The sequence below is a fragment of the Pinus tabuliformis genome, chromosome 9 (genome assembly GCF_031772625.1).
Source record: "Pinus tabuliformis cultivar Carrire ecotype Pingquan chromosome 9, CPIR1, whole genome shotgun sequence".
NCBI lineage: Eukaryota > Viridiplantae > Streptophyta > Pinopsida > Pinales > Pinaceae > Pinus > Pinus tabuliformis.
This window is the reverse complement of record NC_142307.1, coordinates 730308254-730334566: the sequence shown is the minus strand read 5'-3', so window position 1 is coordinate 730334566 and position 26313 is coordinate 730308254. Positions and strand designations below refer to the sequence as shown.

Below are 26313 nucleotides of genomic sequence, written 5' to 3'. Positions count from 1 at the left end.
ACAGCAGAAATCAACAAAAACTTAGATTTATCTTGAGAAAAGTGAACTCTGTCAGTGCTGGGTTCCACCTCAAAAGGGCTACAAACATCAACGAATGTAGGTCCGAATTAGCCTTCTAGAATAGTCCTTAACAACCTCAGGAACAACTCTCAATTAGTCCACAAAAAGAATTCAGGAATGGCCGTAAAAGAGTTTTAGTCTCCACCTCATAAAATAATCCGAGTTTATCATGCCCTAATCGTACGAATATATGCAGATAAGTCCTTGGACAGACTTGCAAATATTCCTCAGAATTTTGGCTGAAAGCAGATCTCAAGTTCAATGAAGATTTAGCGCATCAAAACATGCTTTAATCACAGTCCGCAATTGATTAAAACGTCATAGAACTAGACTGAATTTTTGCATAAAGAAGGAGGCTTAGTACAATGCTGGTGCAAGCCTCAGAATTGTCACTGCATCCAAAAAAACTGTGCCGAGAAATTGCCCTAACATAGAGGGCCGAAAAGTCAAAACTCTGTGCCAAAATGTGCCACAAATTTGTGCCCTAAGAGGGCTGAAAATCTCAGACAAGTCTACCCACGACGAACCAGAACCAAAACAAAAATAGATCCAAAAACCTACTTGAAAAACCCTGAGCGAGTATCCTAGAACCAATCACAGATGTATGCGAAAGGAAGGTCAAGAAGGCCTATAATGATCACAGAAACTCCAACGAAATATCTTCAAAACTAACCCAGAAATTTGACTTCCTATCTTCAGATTTGCTTGACAGAGCTTGCTCAAAATCTCAGAAGATTAGGTGTTGAGTTGTTGTCCTTTTGTGGAGGATTCGACTGCCATTTATAGATGTTGAAGGGGTATCATTAAGGGAGCCGACTTGTACAAAATTGGAGGGATGCTGACTTCAAATTTCAATTTGAATTTTGAATTTTGGAGCCAAAAGAATTAGGGCTGACTTGATTTCAAATTAATTTGGTATTCCTTTCCAAGTGAATTTGACTATGATGCCTAAGATGATGCCCAAGATAAATTAATTTACTTTTCTTGAATTAAGATGCCAATATTCTCCAATAGAAGAGGTGCCATATAACACTCAATTTGGGCTCCTTGATCAACATTCGTGGCTTCAACTTTAAATGAGCATATCGCCCCAATGGAGAACCACAAGGCATGCCACATATCGTTTGAATTGGCATGGTGAAGAGATCAAATGACGATGGGCTTGAGTCCAAACACATTGATCTTTCCATCCAAATCCTCATCAAACATGGGGCATCATGGACACATTGCAGGTTCTTGCTTTTTTTTGGGGCTTCTTGTCCATTGGAGCTTCCAACTAATGCAATCCATGGCGTATATTAGGGGCGTTCAAGGATCGACGTTGGCATCAATGACAACACCATTCAACAAAAGAGACTATCCAAGGAAATCATCTTAATCAAACACTGAAAGAGAGGAAGCAAAAAGAGTGGAAGAAATGTTGAACAATCAACCAAAAGAAAATGGAGAAAATTGTGAAGAGCTTGAAGCAGAATTTGTCCGATTAAGGAAAGATGTAGTTATGTTGAACAAAAACATGGAAAGCTTTCAAACCTTGAATTCTATTCTTAGGAGTCAAATATCACCATATGAAAAGATGGTCTTGGTTTTATGCTTGAGACCTCATACAAAGAAGATGCAAATACCAAGTCACCAGGTATGCAAGTTGAGGAAAATCTTGAAAGCTCCAATATTTGCAAGAGCAAGGACAAGGTCAAGAGGAGTATGGAAAGACTTCTACACCAAAAAGCTATGTTGATGCTCCCAAGGGGTCTATTCACAATGTAGGCAACAATATGATAAGGGAAAATGACTAGCAAAGATTTGGATCATCTCCATAGCAGATCAATTTTAGAAGAACTATTCCTTCAAGGCAACCATACTCAGCTAGATATCAAACTATTTTTGCGGGTCACTGTTTTTTCATGCAAAAATTTTGGTCATTAAGCAAGAGATTGTAAAGCTTATGTGAAAAATGTGTATGAAAGAGGTTCTTATCAAACCTTTGAAAATAAGCTCGTAGACATTGGAATCAGAGATACTGATGATTGTTGAATTCATAATTCATTTGCACCATTATCCAAGTATAGGATAGAGTGTTATAGATGGAACAATTTTGGAGATGTGGCACGAGACTGCCCTATAAGATCAAGAGAATGGTTTTGGAAGAGAAAATAGGAAGAACCAACAACAAGAAAATGCGAACTAGTTTTGTATGCTCAAGACAATCAAAGTCAATGGTTTGTTCATAGCGAGTGCTCTAGACACATGATTGGAGGTCAAAAGAAATTTATTACTCTAAAAGAAGAAAAGTGAGTAGATGTCTCTTTTGGAGACAATGGATCCACAAGAATCATTGTAAGAGGTATTGTAAGCCTTGACAATGGTAGGATTAAAGCACAAAATGTTTTATACGCTGAAGGACTCGAATATAATCTTTCAAGTGTCATCCATATGTGCGACGAATGTTATGATCTCACTTTTTCATGCTAAATATTGTGAAATAAGGAAGACTAACTTGGTAAGATTAGTGGGAAGAGTAGTAAGGTCCCTAGGCAATGTATATATTGATATTCTCGATGAAATTCAAGGAGAGAAATGCTACATTGGACAAAAATATGAGGTTGGTTATGGCATAAGAGGCTAGGACACTTGAGCTTTGACAATTTGGTAAAAATCGGCAGAACACGAGTAGTGAGAGATACACCCAAAATTGAAACCAACAAGTGACATTTGCAAATCTTGCCAACATGGGAAACATACAAGAGTGAGCTTCAAGTCAAAGGAGTGCTCGATATCAAGGCCACTAGAGCTTGTTCACACAAATCTGTGGACCAACAAGAACACCAACCCTGCAAGGTGAAAGGTACTTTATGTTATTTATTGATGATTATACTAGAATGTTTTGGGTTTCATTTCTTAAAGTAAAATTAGAAGCACTATATACCTTCAAATCATTCAAAGCCTTAGTTGAAAATGAAAGTAATCTAAGAATCAAATGAATTTACCTCAAATGATTTCAATGAATTCTGTGAGAAGTATGGAGTTAAGAGACAAATTTCAATTGCAGGAACTCCACAATAGAATGGAGTTGTAGAAAGAAGGAATAGATCAATACAAGAAATAATGAGAACAATGTTGCTACAAGCCAAATTGCCAGATAAGTTTTGGAAAGTTGTTGCTGTAGTTGTTTACATTATGAACAATGCACAACTCTGAGTTAACAAAGACAAGACACCATATGAGCTATGGAAGGGCAGGCAAACTTCAATTAAGTATTTCAAAATTTTTGGAAGCAAATGTTATATGATGATAAATGTTGATTAATTGGGCAAATGTGATTCTAGAGTAGACGAGGAATCTTCCCTGGATACTCAACAAGAAGAAAAGCTTGCAAATGCTACAATAAAAGACTATGCAAAGTTATGGAATGTGTTGATGTAAGAATAGACAAAACTTGGCTAGATAAAGAAGCAGAACAAACAAATGAGAATTTAGAAGATACCATCTACGTGGACCAAGAAGAGATTACTACAAAGGAAGAACAAGTAAAGGGACATTAGTCTCCAACCAAGACAACTATTAAATTTGTGCAAAAACATCACCCAAAGAACCAAATTATTGGAGATGTTGATGCAGGAATACAAACCTGGAGAAGAATGACTAATTCACCAATAAAAGACAATCTTGCTTTTCTATCCAAAATAGAGTCAAAGGACTTTGCACAAGGCAATAAGGACCAACATTATGTAAATTCTATGGAAGAAGAATTGAATCAAATTGAGAAAAATGGAACTTAGGAACTTGTGCTATAGATAAAAGATAAAAACGTAATTGGAACTAAGTGGTATTTAAAAACGAGATGAGTGAAGAGGGACAAATTATCTGAAATGAGGGAAGCGTTGTTTGTAAGGGCTATGCACAAATTGGAGGAATTTACTTTGAAGAAAATTTGGCTGTAATTGCCATATTAGAAGAAATAAGAATGTTCTTGGAATTTGCGTGTTTGAAAGGCTTTAAAGTTTGTCAAATTGATGTTAAATCAACCTTTCTAAATGGAGACTTAAAGGAAGAAGTATACATCGAACAACTAGAATGTTTTGACTTGTCAGAAAATAAAGACTATGTGCAAATTTAAGCGAGCTCTTTATGGGTTAAAGGAAGCTCCAAGAGCTTGGTATGCTAGGCTGGACCACTATCTTTAGCAACAAGGTTTCAAAAGAGGGGTCGTTGACAGTAATCTATACATCAAGATTGAAAATGACAACTTATTGATTACACTTGTATATGTGGATGATCTCATCTTTGGAAGCAATAACGATGATGAGTCATGAATTTGTCAAGGAAATGTCCAAGGAATTTGAAATGTCAATTATTGGCGAATTATCCTTCTTCCTTGGACTATAGGTTCCTCAAACCGATGAAGGAGTATTCAAATTTCATTGCGCAAACTAAATACCTCAAGGGGATGCTCAAGTGTTTTGGAATGGAAGAATGTGCACCAGTGAGTATCCCTATGACTATTGGATTCTAGTTAGGCAAGGATGATGAATCTCTAGAAGTCAATTCAACACTTCATAGATCTATGATTGGGAGTCTACTATAATTGACAACTTTGAGACCAGACATTATGTAGGTAGTTAGAATGGTTACAGGATTTCAATCAGCACCAAAGGAATCACATATGCAAGCGGTAAAAAGGATATTTCGATACTTAAAGGGAAGACTCGATTTTGTGCTTTTGTATCCCAAGAGTACAAATTTCATATTAACAACATAGACATATGCTGATTGGGTAGTTAGCATTGATGATAGAAAGAGCCCTAGTGGGAGTGCATTTTTCTTCGGAGATTGCCTCGTATCTTGGTCAAGTAGAAAGCAGTCATCAATTTGCCTTTCTACAGTTGAAGCTGAATGCATATCAACAACAAACTGTTGTACCCATTGTTATTTTTTGCAACAACACTAGTGCAATCGATATCTAAAAAATCCTGTTTGCACTCGAAAACAAACGATATTCATCTTGGGTGTCAAGATGGAATCTATTGGCACCAAAGAATGAATTGTTGACATCTTTACCAAAACTTTTTTCAGAGAAACTTTTGAATATCTTAGGCAGAAGTTGGGAGTGATCTCTCCTTTATTACAATAAAGGAAGCTAAACTCAGGGGGAGCACCCTTTGCTATTGATGTCAAAGGGGGAGAGATTGCAACAGGGGGAACAATTGATAAGAAGTATGAAGAGAATGCAAACAGGGGGAACAATTGATAAGAAGTATGAATAAAATGCAAACAGGAGGAGTAGTCATCAAAAGAAGCATATGTCAAAGTATTGTCATCAATAACAAAGGGGGAGATTGTTGAAAATGATTGTTATTGATGTTAAAAGATGTCCAAATGAAAGAGGAAATTACATATCAAGTAACATATTTCGAGACCTTTCCAATGATATATGGCACTCGCTCTAATTCCATTAGAATGAAGAGATATGAAATATTTTGTCAAGGTGACCCAACCAAAGTACAAGCAAGCCTGATTTGGATACCCTATCTTTGAAGGCATTTTTACTCCAATTATCTAGCTCAAATGGAGGCATATGATATATGGTTGGAAGGCTTATTCCAAGAACTTTCCAATAATATATGACACACCTTCTAACGCTTAATGGTTGAGGAGAAATGAATTTTTGAATATTCATTGTACATTCTGCTAGTTGCACCAGTTGGCCTAGCGAGCGGATAAGTCGACCTTATCTGAGTGTCCAAACACACTATAAATAAGCGTCAAAAGGAGCATTTTTAACCACTCGACTCAAGCATTCGATTTTGTTTTTAGGAGAGCGAAGGTGCAGGTTTGGAGTTCATACCTCATGAACGAATAAGAATTGAAGTGAAGTTGAGTTGAAGTAGCTTTATGTGGAACGGTTTTGGCGCATCTTTTGAAGGGTTTTTTGCATTGTTCTTGGGAATGGATTTTGGTTTGTTTGAGGCCTATTTTTGAGGGTCAAGTACATGTGTCTTTGTAGGCCGAGTAGGCCGAGTTCTGGTGAGAAGGACGAGCGTTAAGCCTGTCTTGAGGGTCGAATTTTGAGCCTGTAGAGGCCGAGTTTTAGATTTCTCTTAAGGTCGAGATGCAGTTCTAATTTGAGGGCTGAGTTCTATCCCTGTGAAGGTTAAGTTTCAGGGCTGAGTGCTGTTGTTTGAAGGTTGAGTTTCGGGGGATGAACTCTGCTATTTGAAGGTCGAGTTTCAGGGTTGAGTTCCACTATTTGAAGATCTAGTTTAGGCCTAGTCTAAAAGCCAAGTCCTAGTGTCTTGAAGGCCAAGTTCTGGTGTATTAAAGGTCGAGTTCAAGTTGTAGTCTGCAGTTACTGTAAGTTGGTGCTTAGTAAGGATTGGTGTCCTCATCTTTTTGATACGTTGGAGCCTGCAATTTTTGTAAATTGGTGCTTACAGAGGATCCATGTCACTCACAAGAGCTTGTAATAAATTAAATATTTTTTTTCAATTATTTCTTCCTTGACTATCTCCCTTGAGTGTCTTTGCCCCTTCAGAATCTCCCTTGAGCGTCTTCGCCCCTTTAGATTCTCCCTTGAGCGTCTTTGCCCCTTCAGATTCTCCCTTGTTGCACTAAGCCATCTCATCTTGCCTAGAGATGTACTGAATCAGTCCATTAGAGAGGATGTCTACAAATTGTACGTTCAGGTCATTTGGACTCCCCCCGTGATGGGCTTGGGTCTGATGAATTCCTTCTACCTTGAGAATTTCCTTGAATTACAATATGGCATCATCATCTGCCCCCCATACATGCACATACATTGGATATACTCACTGAAGATCCCTTCAAGGCAACTTTTGATTGGTTCTCATTAACTGCGAGCGGAGATTAACCACCATATACCAAGATTTGATAAGATTTGATAGGTATGTCATGGCACCTCATGTTTAAGTTCCCCCTATACTACGAGATTGAAGTGCACTACCATTGCCTCTATAGAGATTCAAGAGGATCCCTCTTTACCTTCATCAAGGAGATATTTAGACACATATCTCATATCCTACATACCTTGCCCCACTTGGGGACGATCCAGATGATCACATCATACTTCTAGGTTGATCCTTCTGTTAGAATATTCCGACACATAGGAAATAGTTAAGTATAACTTGGTCTAGTGTAGAGTTAGGTAAAGTGTGTTTCTTTACTATGTACTTTTGTAACTTACAATCCGACGTTCACGATATGTAGTGATCTGACGGTTCATTCTCTCCTTTGTATTACCGACACTTGATCTGTGGCTTAACACTTGATTGGTCCATGATCTCTATTTAAAGAGCATGGAGGGTCATTTGTAGGGGAACCGTTCATGAGAGAAGCTTATGTAAATTTTCATTCTTTTATTAATAAATTGCCTGAAGTGGCTGCATTGGCTTAGGCCGTGGACTGTTTCCCTCTTTGAGGGTTTTAACCACGTCAAGAATACTAGTGTATTAATCTGTGATCTGTTTGTGAGCAGTGTCCTTTGGTGTTCTGTTTGAGGAACTTACTCTGTAAATTCCTACATGGTATTAGAGCGATTTGAGGTTCGCATCCCTTGGTGATCCAAATCTGAAGCCGGTAGAACTGCATCCGATTGTCATTTCCTAGATCTACTGTTACTGACTGCTTTCAGGCCTAGAGGATTGCTCTATTGTGTTAGGAGCATCTGTTCCAGTGAGGAACCCCTTTCGTTTGATGCGAAAAGGTTTTCGGTAGCCCTAGGTACGTCATTTTTAAAATCTACAGGGATACAATGTTTATTTGCAGTTTTTAGTTATTTTCTCTGTTTATTTCAGTTTATTTAGTTCTCTGTTTTTTATTACTGGATCTATACCTTTCATTTCTGCATATGCTCTTTGCCCCACGACTTTGTGCGATTTGGGCAAATTAGAAATAGAAAGGAAGGAATTTTCTCATGCGTATGCTCTTTTCTGCCGCGCCTTAGTGTGATCTCAAAAAATCAGAAACATTGAGGAAAATTGTTAGTTTTCGGGTAAAGCTAACTTCAAACCATAAGGTTTGTTTTTTTCTTGTATGTCCGTTTTGGGTTTTGTGGTTTTTGTTTTGTAGGCAAAAAAGAGCTTTCTCAAGCAAGCACACACTCCAAAGCTTCGGTGACTAAAAAAAAAAACCCCCCCTTCCTCTTTTCCAAAAATTACTAACCTTTTAATGTAGCTCACTTGGTCCAAAGTTACTTTATGAGAATAGAGGTCCTGAGTTCAAGTCTTTCTTTTTGTTGAGCTAATTAGATTAAGTTTGGAAAGGGGGCAATTTTTTTTAAATATAACATTATCATTCATTTCCACACATTCCCGCACTTCGTCAACATCTTCAAAAACTTTTCTTCAAAAAGCCATAACCTCTTCATCTGAAAGCCGTTTTTTTTGAATCAGCCTAATTTTTCGAAATCTTTCTATTGGAACACTTAGTTTCAGCATCCATAGCTTCAGTTTCTGTTAAGATGGAAAGTCCATGCCAAGTTATGCTTGACAGCACTAAGTACTTCCAATGGTGGTCCTACATTGTGGAAAATAGAAGTAAAGGTCTTTACAGAATAGCCTCAGGCCAAGAAACCAAACCGAAAGATGAAGATAGGCAGCCAAACGGGAAAATAGGCAAGATCAAGTACGTGGGTTGATAGGGATGTCTATTTCTCCAGACCTTAGATTCCATATCGCAGAACTTGATACTCCTAATGAAGCAATGAATCAGATCACTAAAGTGTTTGGAATTAAAAATGAACTTAGAGCCCACCAACTCGAAAATGAGTTGCTTACATTGGACCCCAATAATTTTTCTTCCATTGAAGATTTTTTGTCCAAGTTCAAGACCCTTAGAATTCTCTTGGAAGTTGTTAAGGTTAAGAAAGAAGATGGTAACCTTATCTATTCCATTCTTACTAAGTTGGGACTAGCCTACTCTGTGTTTGTTTCCGCTTTCCATTCTACAAGAGAAGCCTTCATTTCTCAAGGACAAGACTACAAGTCCCCTTCCTTTGATGCCTTTTGTGATTCTTTAATAAGAGAACAAGAAAAACTCTTACACCTTGGTCTTCTTAATCTTGGAAACTCTTCTAAGAAAGCCTTCGCCGCCCAACAACAACCAAATTCAAATAATCCTAAGAAGCCGTATCCTAAAAAGAATGGTCCTAAACCAAACAAGGGTCCTAAGCAATTTCAGTCTCAAAATGAAAAATCATTTCAACAAAAATGATAAGGCAAATAAAAACAAGGGAAGAAGACTGATAGACATTGCCACTTTTGTAATCAAGATGGCCACTTAGAATCCAAATGCTTTAAGAAGATGGAAGCCTTGGAAGCAGCAATGAAGAAGCGTAACATCCATTTGGAGCACTCTTCAACTTCAACTTCATCTTTAGGAATAATACTTTCTGCATGTGGTTGTCAAACATCTCGGTTTGGATATGAACTGAATGTATCTTCTTCTTCTAATTCTCATGAGTGGCTCATTGATTCTGGAGCTTCTTATCACATGGCAAAAAAAAAGCTATGTTTTCTTCTTTAAATGATTATAATATTAAAAATATATATGTTGGTGATGATCTCTTAGTGTTGTAGGGACTGGAACTGTTCATATAGACAATGATCAATTTAATGATGTATTATGTGTTCCAACCTTATCCTGCAACCTTCTATTTGTATATCAGATAACTCATTCAAGTGAAGGTAGAATCATTGAATTTTCACCTCACAATGTTGTAATTAAGGACCTAAGAGATCCTAGACAAATTTTAGCTACTAGCATTGCTGATGATTCTACAAGGTTGTATAAGTTTAACAACTTTGGGTCATCAAATCTTCCCTCGGTATTTGTTGCTCATAATGATGAAGTGAACAAACTTTGGCATGAGCGATTTGGTCACTTAAACTATCGCTCCCTTCAAAATCTATGTAAAGAAAATATGGTGACAGGTCTTCCAATGGTATCTTGCAGAGATGGTGTTTGTTCTAGATGTGTACTCGGAAAACATCATCGGGATAGTTTTGAAAAATGTGGCTCTTGGCACCTTAGCGCCTTTACAACTTGTGCATAGTGATTTATGTGGTCCACTTCCAGTTGTTTCATTCTCTGGCCACAAGTATTTCTCAAATTTCATTGATGATTTCTCTAGATGCACTTGGGTATACTTCTTAAAACTCAAGAGTGAAGTATTTAACATGTTCTTGGCCTTTAAGGCCTTTGTTGAAAAAATCTGGACATCAAGTTCTTAAGCTAAGATCTGATAATGGCAGAGAATATGTTAACTATAAATTCATCAACTTTTGCACTGAGAATGGAATTCAAATACAACATACTGTTCCATATACTCCACAACAAAATGGTGTAGCTGAAAGGAAGAATCACACCTTAAAGGAAATGGCTAATTGTATGCTTCAATCTAAAGGACTTAGTCTTAATTTTTGGGCATAAGCAATTAACTGTGCAAATTACATAATAAATCGCACTCCTACTAAGGTTTTGAAGAATATCTCTCCAGAAGAAGCATGGAGCTCAATTAAACCAGATGTAAGTCACTTTTGTGTTTTTGGAAGTGAAGCATGTGCCCACATTCGAGATGAGAAACATAAAGCTTTAGAATCTAAGAGTGAAAAATGTATTTTTGTTGGATATTCTGAAGATGTGAAAGGATACAAACTTATTCCACTTAAGTCCAAAAATGTTATCATTAGAAGAGATGTAATGTTCGTTGAAAATATATCGGCCTACGAGCCTAGTTCGACGAGTGTGCCACCTCTCTCTATCCCTTCTACCTCTGAAAATATTTCACAGCGAGGATGACAATCCTCCCCCACCTTCTTAGGATCCTCCTTCAGCTCCTCAGCTTCCAAACTGGGTCCGTGCTACTTGGGATGCAGCAGGTGCTCTCGTCGGTGATCCTACAGATCAACGACGTACACGTTCTCAGTTCAATAGAGCCTCTTCTTTATTGGCTCAAGCTTCAACTAATTATGATCCTGACACTTTTGCAGAAGCTTCAGGCCGTCCAGATTGGGACGTAGGTATTAATGAAGAATATCATTCATTATTGGCAAATGATACATGGGATCTTGTTCCCCTTCCAAAGGGACAAAAACTTGTTAGATACAAATGGGTTTACAAAACCAAGTATGGCCCAGATGAAAAAGTTGATAAACATAAAGCTCGTCTTGTTGCTAAGGGTTTTTCACAAGTTGAAGGCATTGACTATACTGAAACCTTCTCCCCTATTGCCAAAATGAACTCTATCTGCCTTGTTCTTTCCCTTGCTGCCTCTTTCAAATGGGAAGTCCATCAGATGGATGTTAAATTTGCCTTCTTGCATGGGGACTTGCATGAAGAAATCTATATGGAACAACCTACTGGCTTTATACAAACAGACTCCAGCCTTGTATGTTGGCTTAAGAAATCCCTTTATGGTCTCAAGCAAGCCCCTCAGGCTTGGTATGCCAAAATGGATAGCTTTCTTTTAGAAACTAGATTTTCTAGGTGTCATTCTGACAATACTGTCTACACCAAGAAAGTGGGCAAGTCTCTTATCATTCTTGTTCTTTATGTTGATGATCTTATCCTTACTGGTAGTGATCCCAACCTTATAAACCATGTGAAGTCCAACCTTAAAAAGAAGTTTGAAATGACAGACTTAGGACACTTGCATTATTTTCTTGGTCTTCAAGTCTTGCAATCCAAGGAAGGTATTCCCATTTCCTAGTCCAAGTATGCATGTGATCTTCTACGCCATTTTCACATGGAAGATTGTAAGCCAACCCCTTCTCCCTTTCAGTCTGGAGCCAAACTTTCAGTCACTTGTACTTCCCCTGAAGTTGATGCTACCTTATACCGTCAACTTGTAGGAAAATTTTTGTATCTGACCCATACTCGTCTTGACCTTTCCTTTGCTATTGGCCTTATTGCTCTGTTTATGCAAAACCCACATGAAAGTCATTGGAAAACAACTAAAAGAATACTTCGTTATGTTCAAGGTACAGTTCAGTTTGGGATTCATTAGAGTGCAGAAGCATCGCCTATATTGGTTGGTTTCACTCATTTTGATTGGGCTGGTGACCTTGATGATCAGAAGTCTACTGCAGGTTATGTGTTCACTCTTGGTTCAGGACCTATTACATGGGCTTGCAAGAAACAAAGTGCCATTTCTCTTTCTTCAGCAGAAGCAGAGTATCGTGGTGCCGTAGAAGCTAGTAAGGAAGCCCTGTGGCTTCGTCAGATCTTGTTAGAGTTTGGCTTTCAACAACAGCATCCGACTACACTTTGGTGTGATAATCAAAGTGCCATTCAACTATGCAAAGATCCAGTCCAACATCAGCGCAACAAACACATTGCACTGCACATGCACTTCATCAGAAAGCTCATTCACGACCATGTTCTTGAAGTGCAATATTGTTCAACAGACGATCAAGTTGTAGACATCTTTACAAAGGCTCTCACAGAGGCGAAGTTTACTAAAATTCGATTAGTGGTTGGAGTTCAGGAAGTTGTCACTTAATGGGGATAGGCTCTAATGTCTCCTTCTTTCTCCTATTGTGTCATATTTGTACATCCTTCAATCCTATCGCAAGTTGTTCTTAAGGGGGGATGTTAGGATATTCCGACACATAGGAAATAGTTAAGTATAACTTGGTCTAGTGTAGAGTTAGGTAAAGTGTGTTTCTTTACTATGTACTTTTGTAACTTACAATCCAATGGTCACGATAGGTAGTGATCCACGATTCATTCTCTTCTTGGTATTACCGACACTTGATTCGTGGCTTAACCCCCGATTGGTCCATGATCTCTATTTAAAGAGCATGGAGGGTCGTTTGTAGGGGAACCGTTCATAAGAGAAGCTTATGTAAATTTTCATTCTTTTATTAATAAATTGTCTGAAGGGGCTGTGTTGGCTCAGGCTGTGGACTGTTTCCCTCTTTGAGGGTTTTAACCACGTCAAGAATACTGGTGTATTGATCTTTGATCTGTTTGTGAGCAGTGTCCTTTGGTGTTCTGTCTAAGGAACTTACACTGTAAATTCCTACACCTTCTAATAAGAGCAATAAGCGACAAGTTGAGTTCTATAGTATTTTAGATAGTAGAACAATGAGACCTCAAGTCTACCCTCAACCCCTACTCTGGGAGGCCAATTGGTATCGTCGATGTTGACAAATCAAGGGTAGCTAGATGATGATGATTTCTCTTACTTTGATAGCTGCTTGTGATGTTCTTTTACTTCAATTTGATGTACTTGTAGTTAGCTTCTTTATTTGATTATTATTGGGTTCTTATCATCAAACAACTACCAAACTATGAATATCAAAAGAACAAGAGAACACAAAATATAGGCTGCTAGCTAGGGCCAAAACCTCTCCTCTTGACAGGAAAACCCACAAGAATTCTTCTCTTCTTTTAGAATCTTCAAATGATGAATTCCAAGACCTAAGACCCTTGTCAAAGACCCCTCCAATACTAAATGAACTTCTTTTGATGAGGTTGTCTTTCACAAAGTCAACCCAAGTCAGACTATTCCAAAACTGCTTCAGTTGTACTTCATTGACTGCAATTTTTGGCCCTTACTTTAGAATTCAGTCATTGCGTCAGAATTGCACTTTTTTGGCTTGCCAGTACTTTTTGATTTTCGCACGTGGGTGGATTTATGGCTGAAATGATCTTCTCTCTGTTGATTTGGGGTAGCATTGGATGTGCTCTGGCCACGAAATTTGGTGGAGAGGTTGGGGCACATGAGATCTCCAATACCCAAAAAGGGTTTGGGCAGATTCTAAACAGATTAGGAGATATTAAAATAATTAATATTTTTAATGGAGTCCCTAAGTCTAAACTTAGGGAAAATAAAATATTAATGTGTATTAATATGAATCTGTGTTAGAATGGTCCAAAAGACATTGATTAAGCCAGATCTAATCTTAGCCGTTGATTAGGGACTTGATCTCGGCCGTTGAGATTTCAACAGGAAAAGCATAAGAGGAGGTTTGAGGATCACTTGGAGAGTACACTAGATGATCAGTCATTCTATTCTCTAGAGCGAGGTTTGCTAAGAGAGATAGAATCAGTGATCGGGAGAGCAACTGAGGGGCATTGAGTACAGAGAAATAGAGAAAGCAGCGATTGTGTCGGGAGAGCAACGCATAAGCCAAGGAAGGTGACGCAGAGCCAGCAAGGGGTCACGCAGGGCCATGCAGAGGCAACCAAGTGCTGTGTAGAGCACTAGAGGGGCCAGTGCAGTTGACGCAAAGGCTCCCAAAGCTGACGCAGGGCCTCTTGGAGCTGACACATGCCTAGAAACGCTGACGCAGGGCCAGCATGAGACAGAGAGGGGGCCAGCATGAGACAGAGAGGGGCTGACGCAGGGCCAACATGAGACAAAGAGGGGCTAATGCAGTCCAGATTGGTAGATGCTGGAGTTGCAGGAGCAGTTTTATGTTGAAGAGCTGCCTGAAGGGTTTTCTGGGGTTTCAGCCAAGAGATTTCTCTCAATCTGAGGTATAGCTGCTAAGGAAGTTTTCTGTTGGGTAGGCCAATTTCGGCACCCAAATTGTACTTTGATATTGCCTAATAAGAAAACCCTCAGATAGTTGCATCGGTTTTCCTACATTGGGTTTTTCTGGGGACATTGGTCCAAAAATAATGGTGTCATGTGGTGTGTTTGTTCTTGTTTCTTTTAGTTGCTGATCTGTAATATGTTGAGCATGCACTGGTGTTTATTTCCACTATTTACTTTGTAAATAACTTGTTAAAGAAAAATAACAAGTAGGTAGGAATGAATAAGAAAAAATGCATGAAGGGTTTCTAAGCTGAGTAAACTTAGAAACTTTAACATGGTATCAGAGCGTGATTGCAAATCACAGGAGGGCTAAGAGACATCAGCCGAGCAGAGCAATAACAACAGAGAATAGTTGTCTCGAGGTGACAGAAGTTGTTTCTAGCAGCGCAGAGGCCAAGAAGTGTGATGCAGAGCCAGCTAGAGCCACGCAGAAGAAGACGGGAGTTGTGCAAAGCCTCAGAGAGGCCAGCGTTGCGGACCGAGAGGACCAGAGGGCTAATGCAGGGCATCCCAGGGTTGACGCAGACCCATCTGGGGTGTCACAGAGCTAGCGTGAGGCAGAGTGGGGCTGACACAGTTCACAGAGAGGCAGTTGCTGGAGTCTAGAAGGCTGTGGAAATATTGGAGAGTGGAGCTGGTGAGGTATTGTAGTCAGAACAATACTTGACAGAGAAAAGCTAGAGGAGTTGTTACCGAGGGTTTCTAGTCGAGGAACTTGGATCAACAGTGTAGTTACGCAAGACGATCAGAGTAGGGGTCATCTTGGCAAGCAACAAAAGGATTTCTAGGAGGGAAATCAGGACTGAAAGGGAGTCCAGAAGAGAACTTCCACACGGGAAGTAGAGACTCAGAGGAGTCGATCAAAGAATTTCCAGGAGGGAAGTAGAGGAGCGTCATGTCACTATACGGGTTAAGAGACCAGGATAGACAGGACGGAGCATCGAACTTCGCAGTCTGGAAGGTCAAAATCTTATCAGTGCTTGACAAGAATTGTGTCAAGAACTTCGCCTTGAAGGTTATAGCTATCCCAGTCGACCCCAATGATAACTGACACAAGTATGAAGAGGCAATGGCGAGGGCCAAGTGCATTATCATTGACTGGGGATCATGTGGTACCACATATAGCCGAGAAGGAAACGATAGTTGAGATGTGGGAGGCTCTCAAGAACATGTACCAGCATACTTCTGTGCAGAGAAGAATGCTGCTCGAGAACCAGATGAGGTCGTATCAAACGAAGAAGTGTCAAACGATTGACTCCTTCCTCGGAGGACTGAACAAGGTCTGAGATCAGTTCACTGCTATAGGAGCGACACCGGATCAGGAGCTTATGGTGAGGACAACCCTGAATGTTGTCTCAAAAGAGTGGGAAGTGTTCGTCTAGAGCATCTTGGGCAGAGGGACTCTCCTACCTTGGGACGAGATGTGGGCAGCTCTTCGCCAGGAAGAGATCAAATGACAGTCAAAGATAGGTAGCAGCAGCAAAGGGATCAAGGTCAAGGAGGAGGAGGAGGATGTGGCCCTAGCATCTGAGGGAAAGCAGGAGAAGCGAAAGAAGAAAGATCTCTCCAAGATCAAGTGCTTCCACTGTGGGGAGATGGGTCATTATGCGACCCAGTGCCTAAGGAAGAAGAATAAGGGAGAGTCTTCCGAGACTAAGGCAACGCCAACACGGGCAGAAAAGGAAGTTTTGACAGACGATGATTGTGCCATGAGTGCACACGCGCCACTTGAGCGGAAGTGGGGAGACATCGAGATGTAGTTAGACGGACTACATGCGATGAGGGGCAGGATCCTTGAGGTACCTAGCCTCTTGGATTAGACCTTGCTACGGGAGCCTCGACGAGGAGTAACAGGATTGGCTGAGTGGGTAGAGACAGATGCGGATGGAGCGGCAAAGAGAGCTACAGTGCATGAATCCCAAGACGTCACAGAGCTAGCAGGTTGCAGGAGTGCGAGAGGCACAGGAGTGTTGCATTGGTGCAATACGACACAGAGAGGTGTGCAACGGTGCGAGATGCAGGAGAGTTGTTGCAGCAGCGCAAAGGTTAGAGAGAGGGAGCACTTGTTAGCGACAGAGGGAGCTTCAACATCAAAGGGTGTTTCTAGCCCAACATGGAGGTCAGTTACTTACTTCTCAGTAACTGAGTTGCAATGCAGTAGCGGGCAGCACGATGCAACATGATGAAAGGAGGTGCAGTGCAGATGCAGTGTTGGGAGAAAGGACCAGTAGCAGCACAGATGCAGAGGGAGCTGTCGTACAGATGCAGTAGTGGCAGTGGCAGAATCATGGGCAGCAGTACAGGAGGCAGCCGTGCAGAGGATTGTGGGCAGAAAGGCCTAGCATTAGCACAGGTACCGATGCCGGATGATTAGAGTAATACTCAATGAGGGGTATTGCTAGAGCACAGTCTTCGCTAAGAGGGAGTGTTGATTTGGGGTAGCATCGGATGTGCTCTAGCCACGAAATTTGGTGGAGAGGTTGGGGCACACGAGATCTCCAATACCCAAAAAGGGTTTGGGCAGATTCTAAACAGATTAGGAGATATTAAAATAATTAATATTTTTAATGAAGTCCCTAAGTCTATAAAATATTAATGTGTATTAATATGAATCTGTGTTAGAGTGGTCCAAAAGACATGGATCGAGCCAGATCTAATCTTTGCCGTTGATTAGGGACTTAATCTCGGCCGTTGAGATGTCAACAGGAAAAGTATAAGAGGAGGCTTGAGGGTCACTTGGAGAGTACACAAGATGATTAGTCATTCTATTCTCTAGAGCGGGTTTGCTAAGAGAGATAGAATCAATGATCGGGAGAGCAACTGAGGGGAATTGAGTACAGAGAAACAGAGAAGGAAAACATTGTGCCGGGAGAGCAGCGCAACAATGGAGGGTGAAGCAGAGCCAGCAAGGTCTCACGCAGGGCCACGCAGAGGCAGCCAAGTGCTGTGCAGAGCACCAGAGGGGCCAACGCAGCTGATGCAGAGGCTCCCAGAGCTGACACGGGGCCTCCTGGGGCTGACGCAGTCCTAGAAAGGCTGACGCAAGGCCAGTGTGAGAGGGAGAGGGGCTAACACAATCTAGATTGGCAAATGCTGGGGTTGCAGGAGTAGTTTTGAGCTGAAGAGTTGCGGAAAGGGTTTTCCGGGGTTTCAGCCAGGGGATTTCTCTCAAATTGTGAGGTATAGCTGCTAAGGAAATTCTTTGTTGAGTAGGCCAGTTTCAGCACCTAAATTGTACTCTGATATTGCTTAATAAGAAAACCCTCAGATAGTTGCACCGGTTTTCCCGCATTGGGTTTTTCCGGGGAAATTGGTCCAAAAATGATGGTGTCATGTGGTGTGTTTGTTCTTGTTTCTTTTAGTTTCTGATCTGTAATATGTTGAGCATGCACTGGTGTTTATCTTCAGTATTTACTTTGTAAATAACTTGTTAAACAAAAATAACAAGTAGGTACGAATAAATCAGAAAAAGTGCATGAAGGGTTTCTAAGTTGAGTAAACTTAGAAACTTTAACACTCTCAACTTCGCTTGATGTGCTTCCTCTTTCTAGATATCTCCACTTCCAAAGTAGGTCTTCTTGGTACCAAAATATTAGCTTCTTGACAACTCTACAATTCGGTCTTACTGCAGTCAAATATGCCCCAATTTTTCTTCGCGCATGTGGATGATGATGGCCTAAAATAGTCCTAAAATACGTCACTTTCTTCTTCTTTTGTTCTCCTTTTCTTCGCTAGCTATTCCTTGTCTTTCTTGAGCTTGTATGAACTTGTTGGATGCTCTTTCAATGAGGCCGAACACCTTGTATATATAGGCTTCTTATGGAGGTCAAATAGCGCTTATGAGGCTGACTTGTCCTCTGCTTAGGCCGAATTGTCTTGGAGGGTGTCTTTTGACATTTCTTGACTTACAATAATTTTCTTGACATGATACAAGATGCCTAATGGGGTTTTTCGTATATGACAATGACTCAGTTGACTTATTGACTCTATGACATCTTAGAAGCAGTCAATGGGTGCTTGACCTATAAATAAATTGACCTTGAGCATGAAACCCATGCTTCAAAATAATAATAATAATTTTTCTTTCTTTATACAAATAGAAGAATCAATAGTACATTTCATATTTATGAAGACCGAACCTAGTTACCCATTTTAACACTCGAGATCGTTGCGAAGGTGCCAAACAACACATCAGTTCACTCACACCCAGAGCAGGGTGCCTCCCAATGATGGACTCCTGTCTATGTAAGCTTTTGGTAGCATTAGAAGTGTTCTAGCCTTGAAAATTGGTGGAGAGGCTAAGGCACATGATTTCTAAAGAACCCATGCACTGTTTTGTGAAATTCCACTCGAATTTTATTTTATTAAAATAATTAGTATTTTTAATGGAGTTCCTAAGTCTAAACTTAGGGAAATTAAAATATTAATGGGTATTAATCAAAATATGGGCGAGAATGATCTAGAAGGCGGATCAAGTCATGTTTTAATCTTAGCCGTTGATTAGAGATTTAATCTCGGTCGTTGAAGGCTCAACAGGAAAGTATAAAATGGAGGCTTGGGGTTCATTTGGAAAAACACACACATAGAGAGAGAATTGATCTAGAGTTCGATTTCTGGGGTTAGGAAGCTGAGAGATTCGAACTAAGTGATTATTCAACAATAGAGTGGCAATGAGAATCCGGGAGAAAGACTTTCTGGAGAATACTGACAGTGAGGCAACGCTGTAGTCGGGAGAGCTGACGCAGGGCCAGTCTGGGCCCACGCAGCCCCGACGCAGAGATAGAAGGGCCAACACAGAGTAGAAAAGCTGCCTGTCACGCAGAAGCCGGAACTATCGTGAACAACCCGAACTGCAGAACAACTGGGATAGCTGACGCAGAGGGCAGAAGAGGTGATGCAGGTCTAGTGCAGGGGCTACACAGGGCCAACGCAGAAATAGTCGGGGTTAGCCAGTCTTGTGTCGGATCAGCGAGAATTCTGTCGGGTGAAGTGAGGTAAAACTCACTCAGATTTTCTGCCAGTGTTTTCTTTGTAAAGGATTGCTAGATGAGCTTCCTAGATTTGTATTCAGATATTTCTCCTGCATAGTAATAAACCCTCAGAACTGCTGCACCGACTTTCCCGCATTGGGTTTTTTCGGGGACTATTGTGTCCAAAAATAAGTGTGTCCTATGTATGTTGTTCTTTGCTCTGTTTTCTGTTTCATGAGATCAAATATTTAGTTAGTGTAGGTTGTATAAGTAATTTGCTTCAGTATTTAGAAGAATAACTTGATGAATGTAATTTAAAATCAAGTAGGTGAAGTAGATTTAGATTTGCTGTAGTAGGGGTTCCTTTAGTGTAGGAATTTTCACAGCCTAGCCTTAGTGGAATAGCCAGAGACTTATCTAGAGCTTCTTTCGTTAGACTTTGGATGCTAGGAGTATCCCTTGTTCCTACATTGTTGCCCCCCCAAGATCGTGTAGACAAACACCTTATCAGATTAGGAGGACTTTGTTAGCGAGCCAACATCACTGTTGCCCCCATTTCCATCGACTATTAGACTTGGGCATTGTTGACATCATCGACCTCCAACCCTGGAATTATTCACTTTGTCTTCTACATCACCGAGGGCCTTTAATTCAGTTATATACATGTTCTTGAGGCTGTCCTATTTGTCTCCTATATTTCATTTTATGCTAGTTTTAGCTTTGGCATTTTCTAGCAGTTGCATTTGCACTCCCACATTGTACTTCTACTGGATGTATCCTTCAGTCCCATTGACCTACTTTTGTGGTTATTCATTGGACATTAATAAAATGATCTTATCTAATCTTCTTCAATTTTTAATTTGCACTTTAATCTCTGTGTTCATACATTGTGGAGGATTGATTATATGATGTCAATTCAATTTCAAGATTAACTAAGTAAAATATTGTCAAAAGTAACGAAATAGTGATTCAACTCCCCCGCTCGATATTTTCAAGAATATCTAGCACCAAAATTCCAAGTAATGATTGCAGATGGAGATACCATAAATTGTTCAAAGACGTGTCATAGTATTAGGCTGAATATGGGGGGGGGGGGTGTTGGGGGTGGTGTATTTGCTGGATAGTCCCTTGATTGCAATCCAAATGGATGGTGTTGATGTTTTGTTAGGGTCCAATGGTTACAATCATTGGGAACAGTAGGCCTTAGTTTTCAAGATCTTTTCATAAGATTTTCGTAAGAAGGAAAGGAATTGAGCTTAGAGTTATTCAAGTGAAGCCCAATATAGTGATAAGCTCTAATAGAATGACAAAATTGCTAAACCCGGGACAGCAAGGTGTAACTGCACAATTGTGTTTATTAGATGTTCAAACATCTATATCCTTTGCTCTAGTGGATCCCCAAAATGTTATCAACATTCATTCCAAGGAATTTCAATAGATGTATTATGTACCATCTCTCATGAATCAATCCATTTCAGACCATCCAGGGGCTGAACAGACGTAATGTACCCCCAAACATGGCGTAAGCACTTTTGGAGTAGCATGAAAGATAACACACGTTACAATTCCATGGTTTTTGATGACCAAAATGAATGTATATAGTGACTAATCCAAGTGCAGTAACGGTGATTATGTAGAATGGAGGAAATCCCTTTAGAATTATTTTGTACGGGGAAAGTGGGAAACAGTCAGTGTGAATTTTACATGTGCAGCTGGCCAATTTCATAATAAAGAGTAATTGGGATTTCTTGAAGTTGGCCTTATTTTCGGTCCCAGTCAGAAATTTTTGTCTATTAGGTTAATTGTAGGTGGTATTTTGATACAGTTATGTGTGTAACTTCTATTTTCTATCATGGTCAGGCAACATATATGGATTGCAGCACAAACAATCCATCTATGATCTTGTACTGTTTTTTGATGTACCTTTCTGTATTTGACATAATTTCTCGATTACCTGTCAATCCTTGCTATTGGTAATCTTTTGTTGAATGTTTTCCTTTGGTATACTTATCAGTGTGTTATGCATTGACTTTCCCATTAGAAGGCTTTGCTTTATTCTGTTCTCTAAACAAAATGAGGTTTTTTGCTTGGTTTGATGTCATTATTTTCTTCAAATAATAGTAACTCTTTCTTGGTTCTCTGAACAGTTACTGAAGATTTCTCCTGCCCCTTTTGTTTGGTTCATTGCGCCAGTTTTACGGTGAATAATACACTGCCATTTTCTTTCTGTGCCTTTATAGGGCCTCTTTAGTGTCTGCATTGTTGCTGTTGGAATCCACTGATCCATGCTTTTGCAAGAGATTACTGTTAATTAATAATTGTTTGTTACTTATTCATATTTCAATCACTGAACTACACAACTGCACAATTATTTTAGGCTAGCCATTTTAAAAACTTGTGTTCTTTTGTTATGCAGGGGTTAAGAAGACATTTGACTTCTTGCCATGAGTTATTCAACTTTGAATTCTGGGTTGGTAACTAAATAGCAAATGTGCAATTAAACATAATTTTTTATCTTTGAAGAATATACTTGTACCATTGAGTCCGAAGTAACCTACCTCAAAAAAGAGCTTTGCAGTTTCTTACTAAAATAGCGCTTGCTTCCTCATTAAAGTTAATCTAGTTGTTTCACAGGTAACTGAAGAGTACCAGGCAGTAAATGTCTCTGTCAAGAATGAGATTTGGAGATCTGAGGTATTTGTCCTTTATGAAAATTTTGATGCTAACATGGATTTATTGCAATCATTAAGAGCATAGCATACAAAATTGATATAGGTGTGGAGTCCCACTGTTGTATAGTCCAGTGTCCGCTTTATTTTGTTGTAAATATATAATTTGGCCTATTACTGCTGAAATTTTGTTTACTTGACATTAGAAAAAACTGTAAAATTCTAGTTTGATACTGTTGGAAACATAATCTATAAGGGCTATTATATTCACTTGAGAATGATTATGAAGATTCACAAGTGAATAGGAACATTCATTGGGTGTCGAAAAGACCTCTTGGCAGATCAATCCAAAAGTCATAAATCATGTATTTGTAAGTGTATCATATTAATGAAAAGCATTACACGCTGATATCCATTCGTGTGTGTTATAACAGATAATATGATAAAAAAATGAAAGTATCCAGTTTACTCTTATCTCAGATCTTCATTGAAACAATGAAGGCTACATGAAGATAAAAGTTTTGTAGGACTGAAAATATATAATAGATCTAGTTGAAAAAGTAAAGACAGTTTATCTGTCGCTTGTTCTTTTGGAAAAAGGTTATAGAACGTGATTGATTTTGAATGTTAGATATGCCCTAAAACCCAACCTCACTTGAGATCAATGGTTGAAATTAATCTAATTCAGTAATGCAAATAAGTTTTCCATTTCATTAGATTAAGTCATTATTTCTTAGAAAAAGGAAAGTATTTTAATAATTCCTTTAATTAAAGTAATTTGCTAAGGACAAAGATGCTTTGGACAACTTCCACATGTCTAGACACTTAGACTTTCGACACACCTAGACACTTAGAACTATGTGGAAGTACCTTTCCAATGCTACTATCTTCAATACTCCCGTTTAGCGAGGAAGGTACTCCTTGAAGAGCCACCTGGAATTGGTTTTTCCCGTGGTCTTGGCACAATGCCCCATGCATCATCCTTGTCCATGATTTCATCTAAACCTCTTCGTCTACTGCCTTTAAAATGATGCTATTCATCAGTGCCATGTAATTCAGAAACTTGTTTGGATGCTTGCTCTCCTTGAATGTTCTCCTAGGATTCTCCACATGCTCCTTAGCATCCCTCAATATCTGCTCAAACCACTTGGATCTTTTGATAGAATTGGAAGGAGCTAAACTCCTCCCCACATGATGGCTAACTCTAGGAACTGGAAGTCTCTGTTGCTTGTTCTCCCTTCGGAGCCTCTTGCTCCTTGTCCTTCGTCACTATTGGTGGCAACTGATGAGACTGCCTATATGCCAAGTTGTTGTTGAACTTAACATCTTGTTAAAGCCCCAAAGATTGGGTCTACAACAAAGGGGATACCCACCCGGTCCGGACCTTGGTTAGCAACTCCTTTTCTGTTTGGTATAGTGGGTCCGACTGGGGATATGGGACCAGTTTCCCAATTTATGTGTGCGTGTGAAGGATTGATATTTCTCTTTCTAATAGTTTCTAAATGGAATACTTTTACTCTAACTCTAATCTAATAATATAGAAATTGTATTCTAATAAGCAGAAATATCTAAGTCTACACTAACCCGAGGTGTAATATTTCTTTTATGCGATCTAAAATGATTTCAAATAACAACTGGTAATAAAGATCATTCAATTGTTATGAGAAAAGAATTCAATAAAGATGAACCACTTCGTATAAAAAGTTAGACGAAACAGTGGTGAAAAACATATCGCATAATAAGCTACTTATACATCAAGCATAAATAAATAGTTATCACCGTACAAAAGTGCCAAATGATAACTCAGGCATTCATGCATCAATATATAAACAACTGAACATGAATATCACTTTAACACAAAGGCAGAAATAGTTAAGAGATAGAAGTACCATTTATAACTAGTCCTACTCATGAGCTTCAAGCGATAATGATTTATCTCTTCTTGATCTAACATCCACTAAGAGTACAAAAGTGCAACATCAGTAGCAGATATCAAATGCAAATATCAATAAATCCTGTTCCATTCATTCATCAAAAGTGCATGTTTTGGGGATAAGTTTTTGACAAATTTCAGGACCCTTCTCTAAATGCACGAGAAGGGTTTAAGTACTACTAACTAAATCTAAAAATAACTTAGTACAAAAATATAGGATGTGGTTTAAATGACCGTCCTCTTTTCAGGCAAAATAAAACAAAATTAAAACTAAAATTGAATCTAAAATTAAAACTACTTCTGTATCTGGTCCTTGAAATCGCATGCATTCAACATCTGTTTGAGAAGAGTTGACTGGCCGATTTCCGATCTTAGTTGAGCTTAGAAAATAGAATCGGCAAGAGCTGGCGCCATCTTTTCGGCCGAATTGATGATACACTTGAGAGTCATCCACTGGCTATGTGGCTTTACCAAGTATGCCCAGTAATAATCCCAGTTCAGCTTGGTTAACCCTTGGATTGCTTCTGTTTTTTCTTGGGCCTTCTGTTTCCAGTCTGTCTCTATCGTTGCTTTCTTGCAATTTTCGGGGCTTGCAGGTGACTAAGCAATTAGAAGCTTTCCTTTTCGAGAAATTTTTCTCAGCGATGCGCTAGGCGCTAATCGCGCATCAGAAATTGCCTCCATTTCTTGATCCAAGTTTCCTTGATGCGTTTTTCGCCTTTTGCGCTTTTTTCTTTTAGCGGATATAAAGTTATAATTTTGTGAAAATAATGGTTCTGTAAGCTCTTGACCCTGAGTCTTAAATTGTCTATTTCTGTTATCAACGCTGTCCAGTATCCACTTAACCATGTCCGTGTATGGGAGAATTTTGGGCCTTGCTGCTATTCGGTGCAAGAATGAGCAAGCTAGCTCTGTGATGGATGCCTCAGAAGAACTATGTGAGTCCGCAGTAGCAGTAACTTCCATTACTCTGGGATTCTCCTCCTCAAGCAGATTATACATGCCTTCCCACGTAGCAATACCAACGTCTTTGTTACAGGCTGTGTTTGTATACAAGGGCGCCATTTCTTTCTTTTCAGAGCTCAGAGCTTTGCTTTTCTTTCCCATTTTATCCTGCGTACTGCTTTGTATCGTTTTCTGTTCTTCGCTCCTGCAATTCACAAGTGAAGTGAGAATAATGATAAGGAAGGGTGATGGGAAAGTTTTAAATGCCGAAGACGCACCAAATATACCACCTTACGTGAGATGATTTTTCGATAAGCACGAAACCATATTCCATTAATAACTGGCAACTAACTCATTTATTAGCATTAAAGCGCATAACCAGGTGTCAGTTTATGGAAAATACTTTTTTGAATCACGAGCCCGAAAGATCTGCGATGAAGCGATTTTGCGATTTGCTTCGCAATATCACAGATCGCAACATCGTAGAATCACAACATTGCAGAGTTGATAGCTCGCTATATCGCATTATCGCATTGTCGCTGTATCGCGAAATCATAATATCGCAATATCGTAGATCGTTGGAACGTGATATATGACAATCTTCGTTAATCTGTTTTCTGCGAAATGCGATTTGCGATATGCGTCATCGCATATCGGCAATTTAATGTGTTTCAATGTAAGTTGTGCTTGATGTATGCGATGCGATACTTGTTTATTATCGCGTATTGCGATCTCGCAATGTTGGAATTCGGCTTGTAAGGAGGTATCCTGTTATCCTTTTGCTATGCGATATTTCCTAAAGAAAGGTTTTTGTCTTACCTTATCATAGAACTTAGATTTTTAGATTTTTCAAGGGGGTCTTCCTAAGTTTATGATGGTAAGTTTTATTGGGAAAGGAAATTTAAGCACTAATTGATTTTTAAATTTTTAACTAAGGGTCCCCACTTATTTAGTATTAGGAATAACACTAAATAAGAAGGGGGTTGTTGCTGGCCACAACAATTGGCGATTCACTTGGAAGAACCAGTTATCTCTGTTTTTCTTTTGAATTTTCAAAACTTCCAAAACAGAAAATTTTCCAGAAAATTAAACTTTATTATAGAAAGATTAAGTACATTATGCTTTTACCTATCAATGATATTTTGTTTCTTCTTTTCTCAACTTTGATTATTT

General features: G+C 39.3%; 1 protein-coding gene across 1 annotated transcript in view; it reads left to right on the top strand.

Annotated features, from left to right (window-relative positions):
• Positions 1–26313, top strand: part of LOC149150784 (polycomb group protein EMF2B-like) — a 293618-nt gene that overhangs the window by 175903 nt on the left and 91402 nt on the right. Inside the window, exons 11-13 of the mRNA XM_089439288.1 lie at positions 21741–21793; positions 22010–22063; positions 22228–22287. Coding sequence (XP_089295414.1) covers positions 21741–21793; positions 22010–22063; positions 22228–22287 — 167 coding nt within the window. The remainder of the gene's footprint in view (positions 1–21740; positions 21794–22009; positions 22064–22227; positions 22288–26313) is intronic.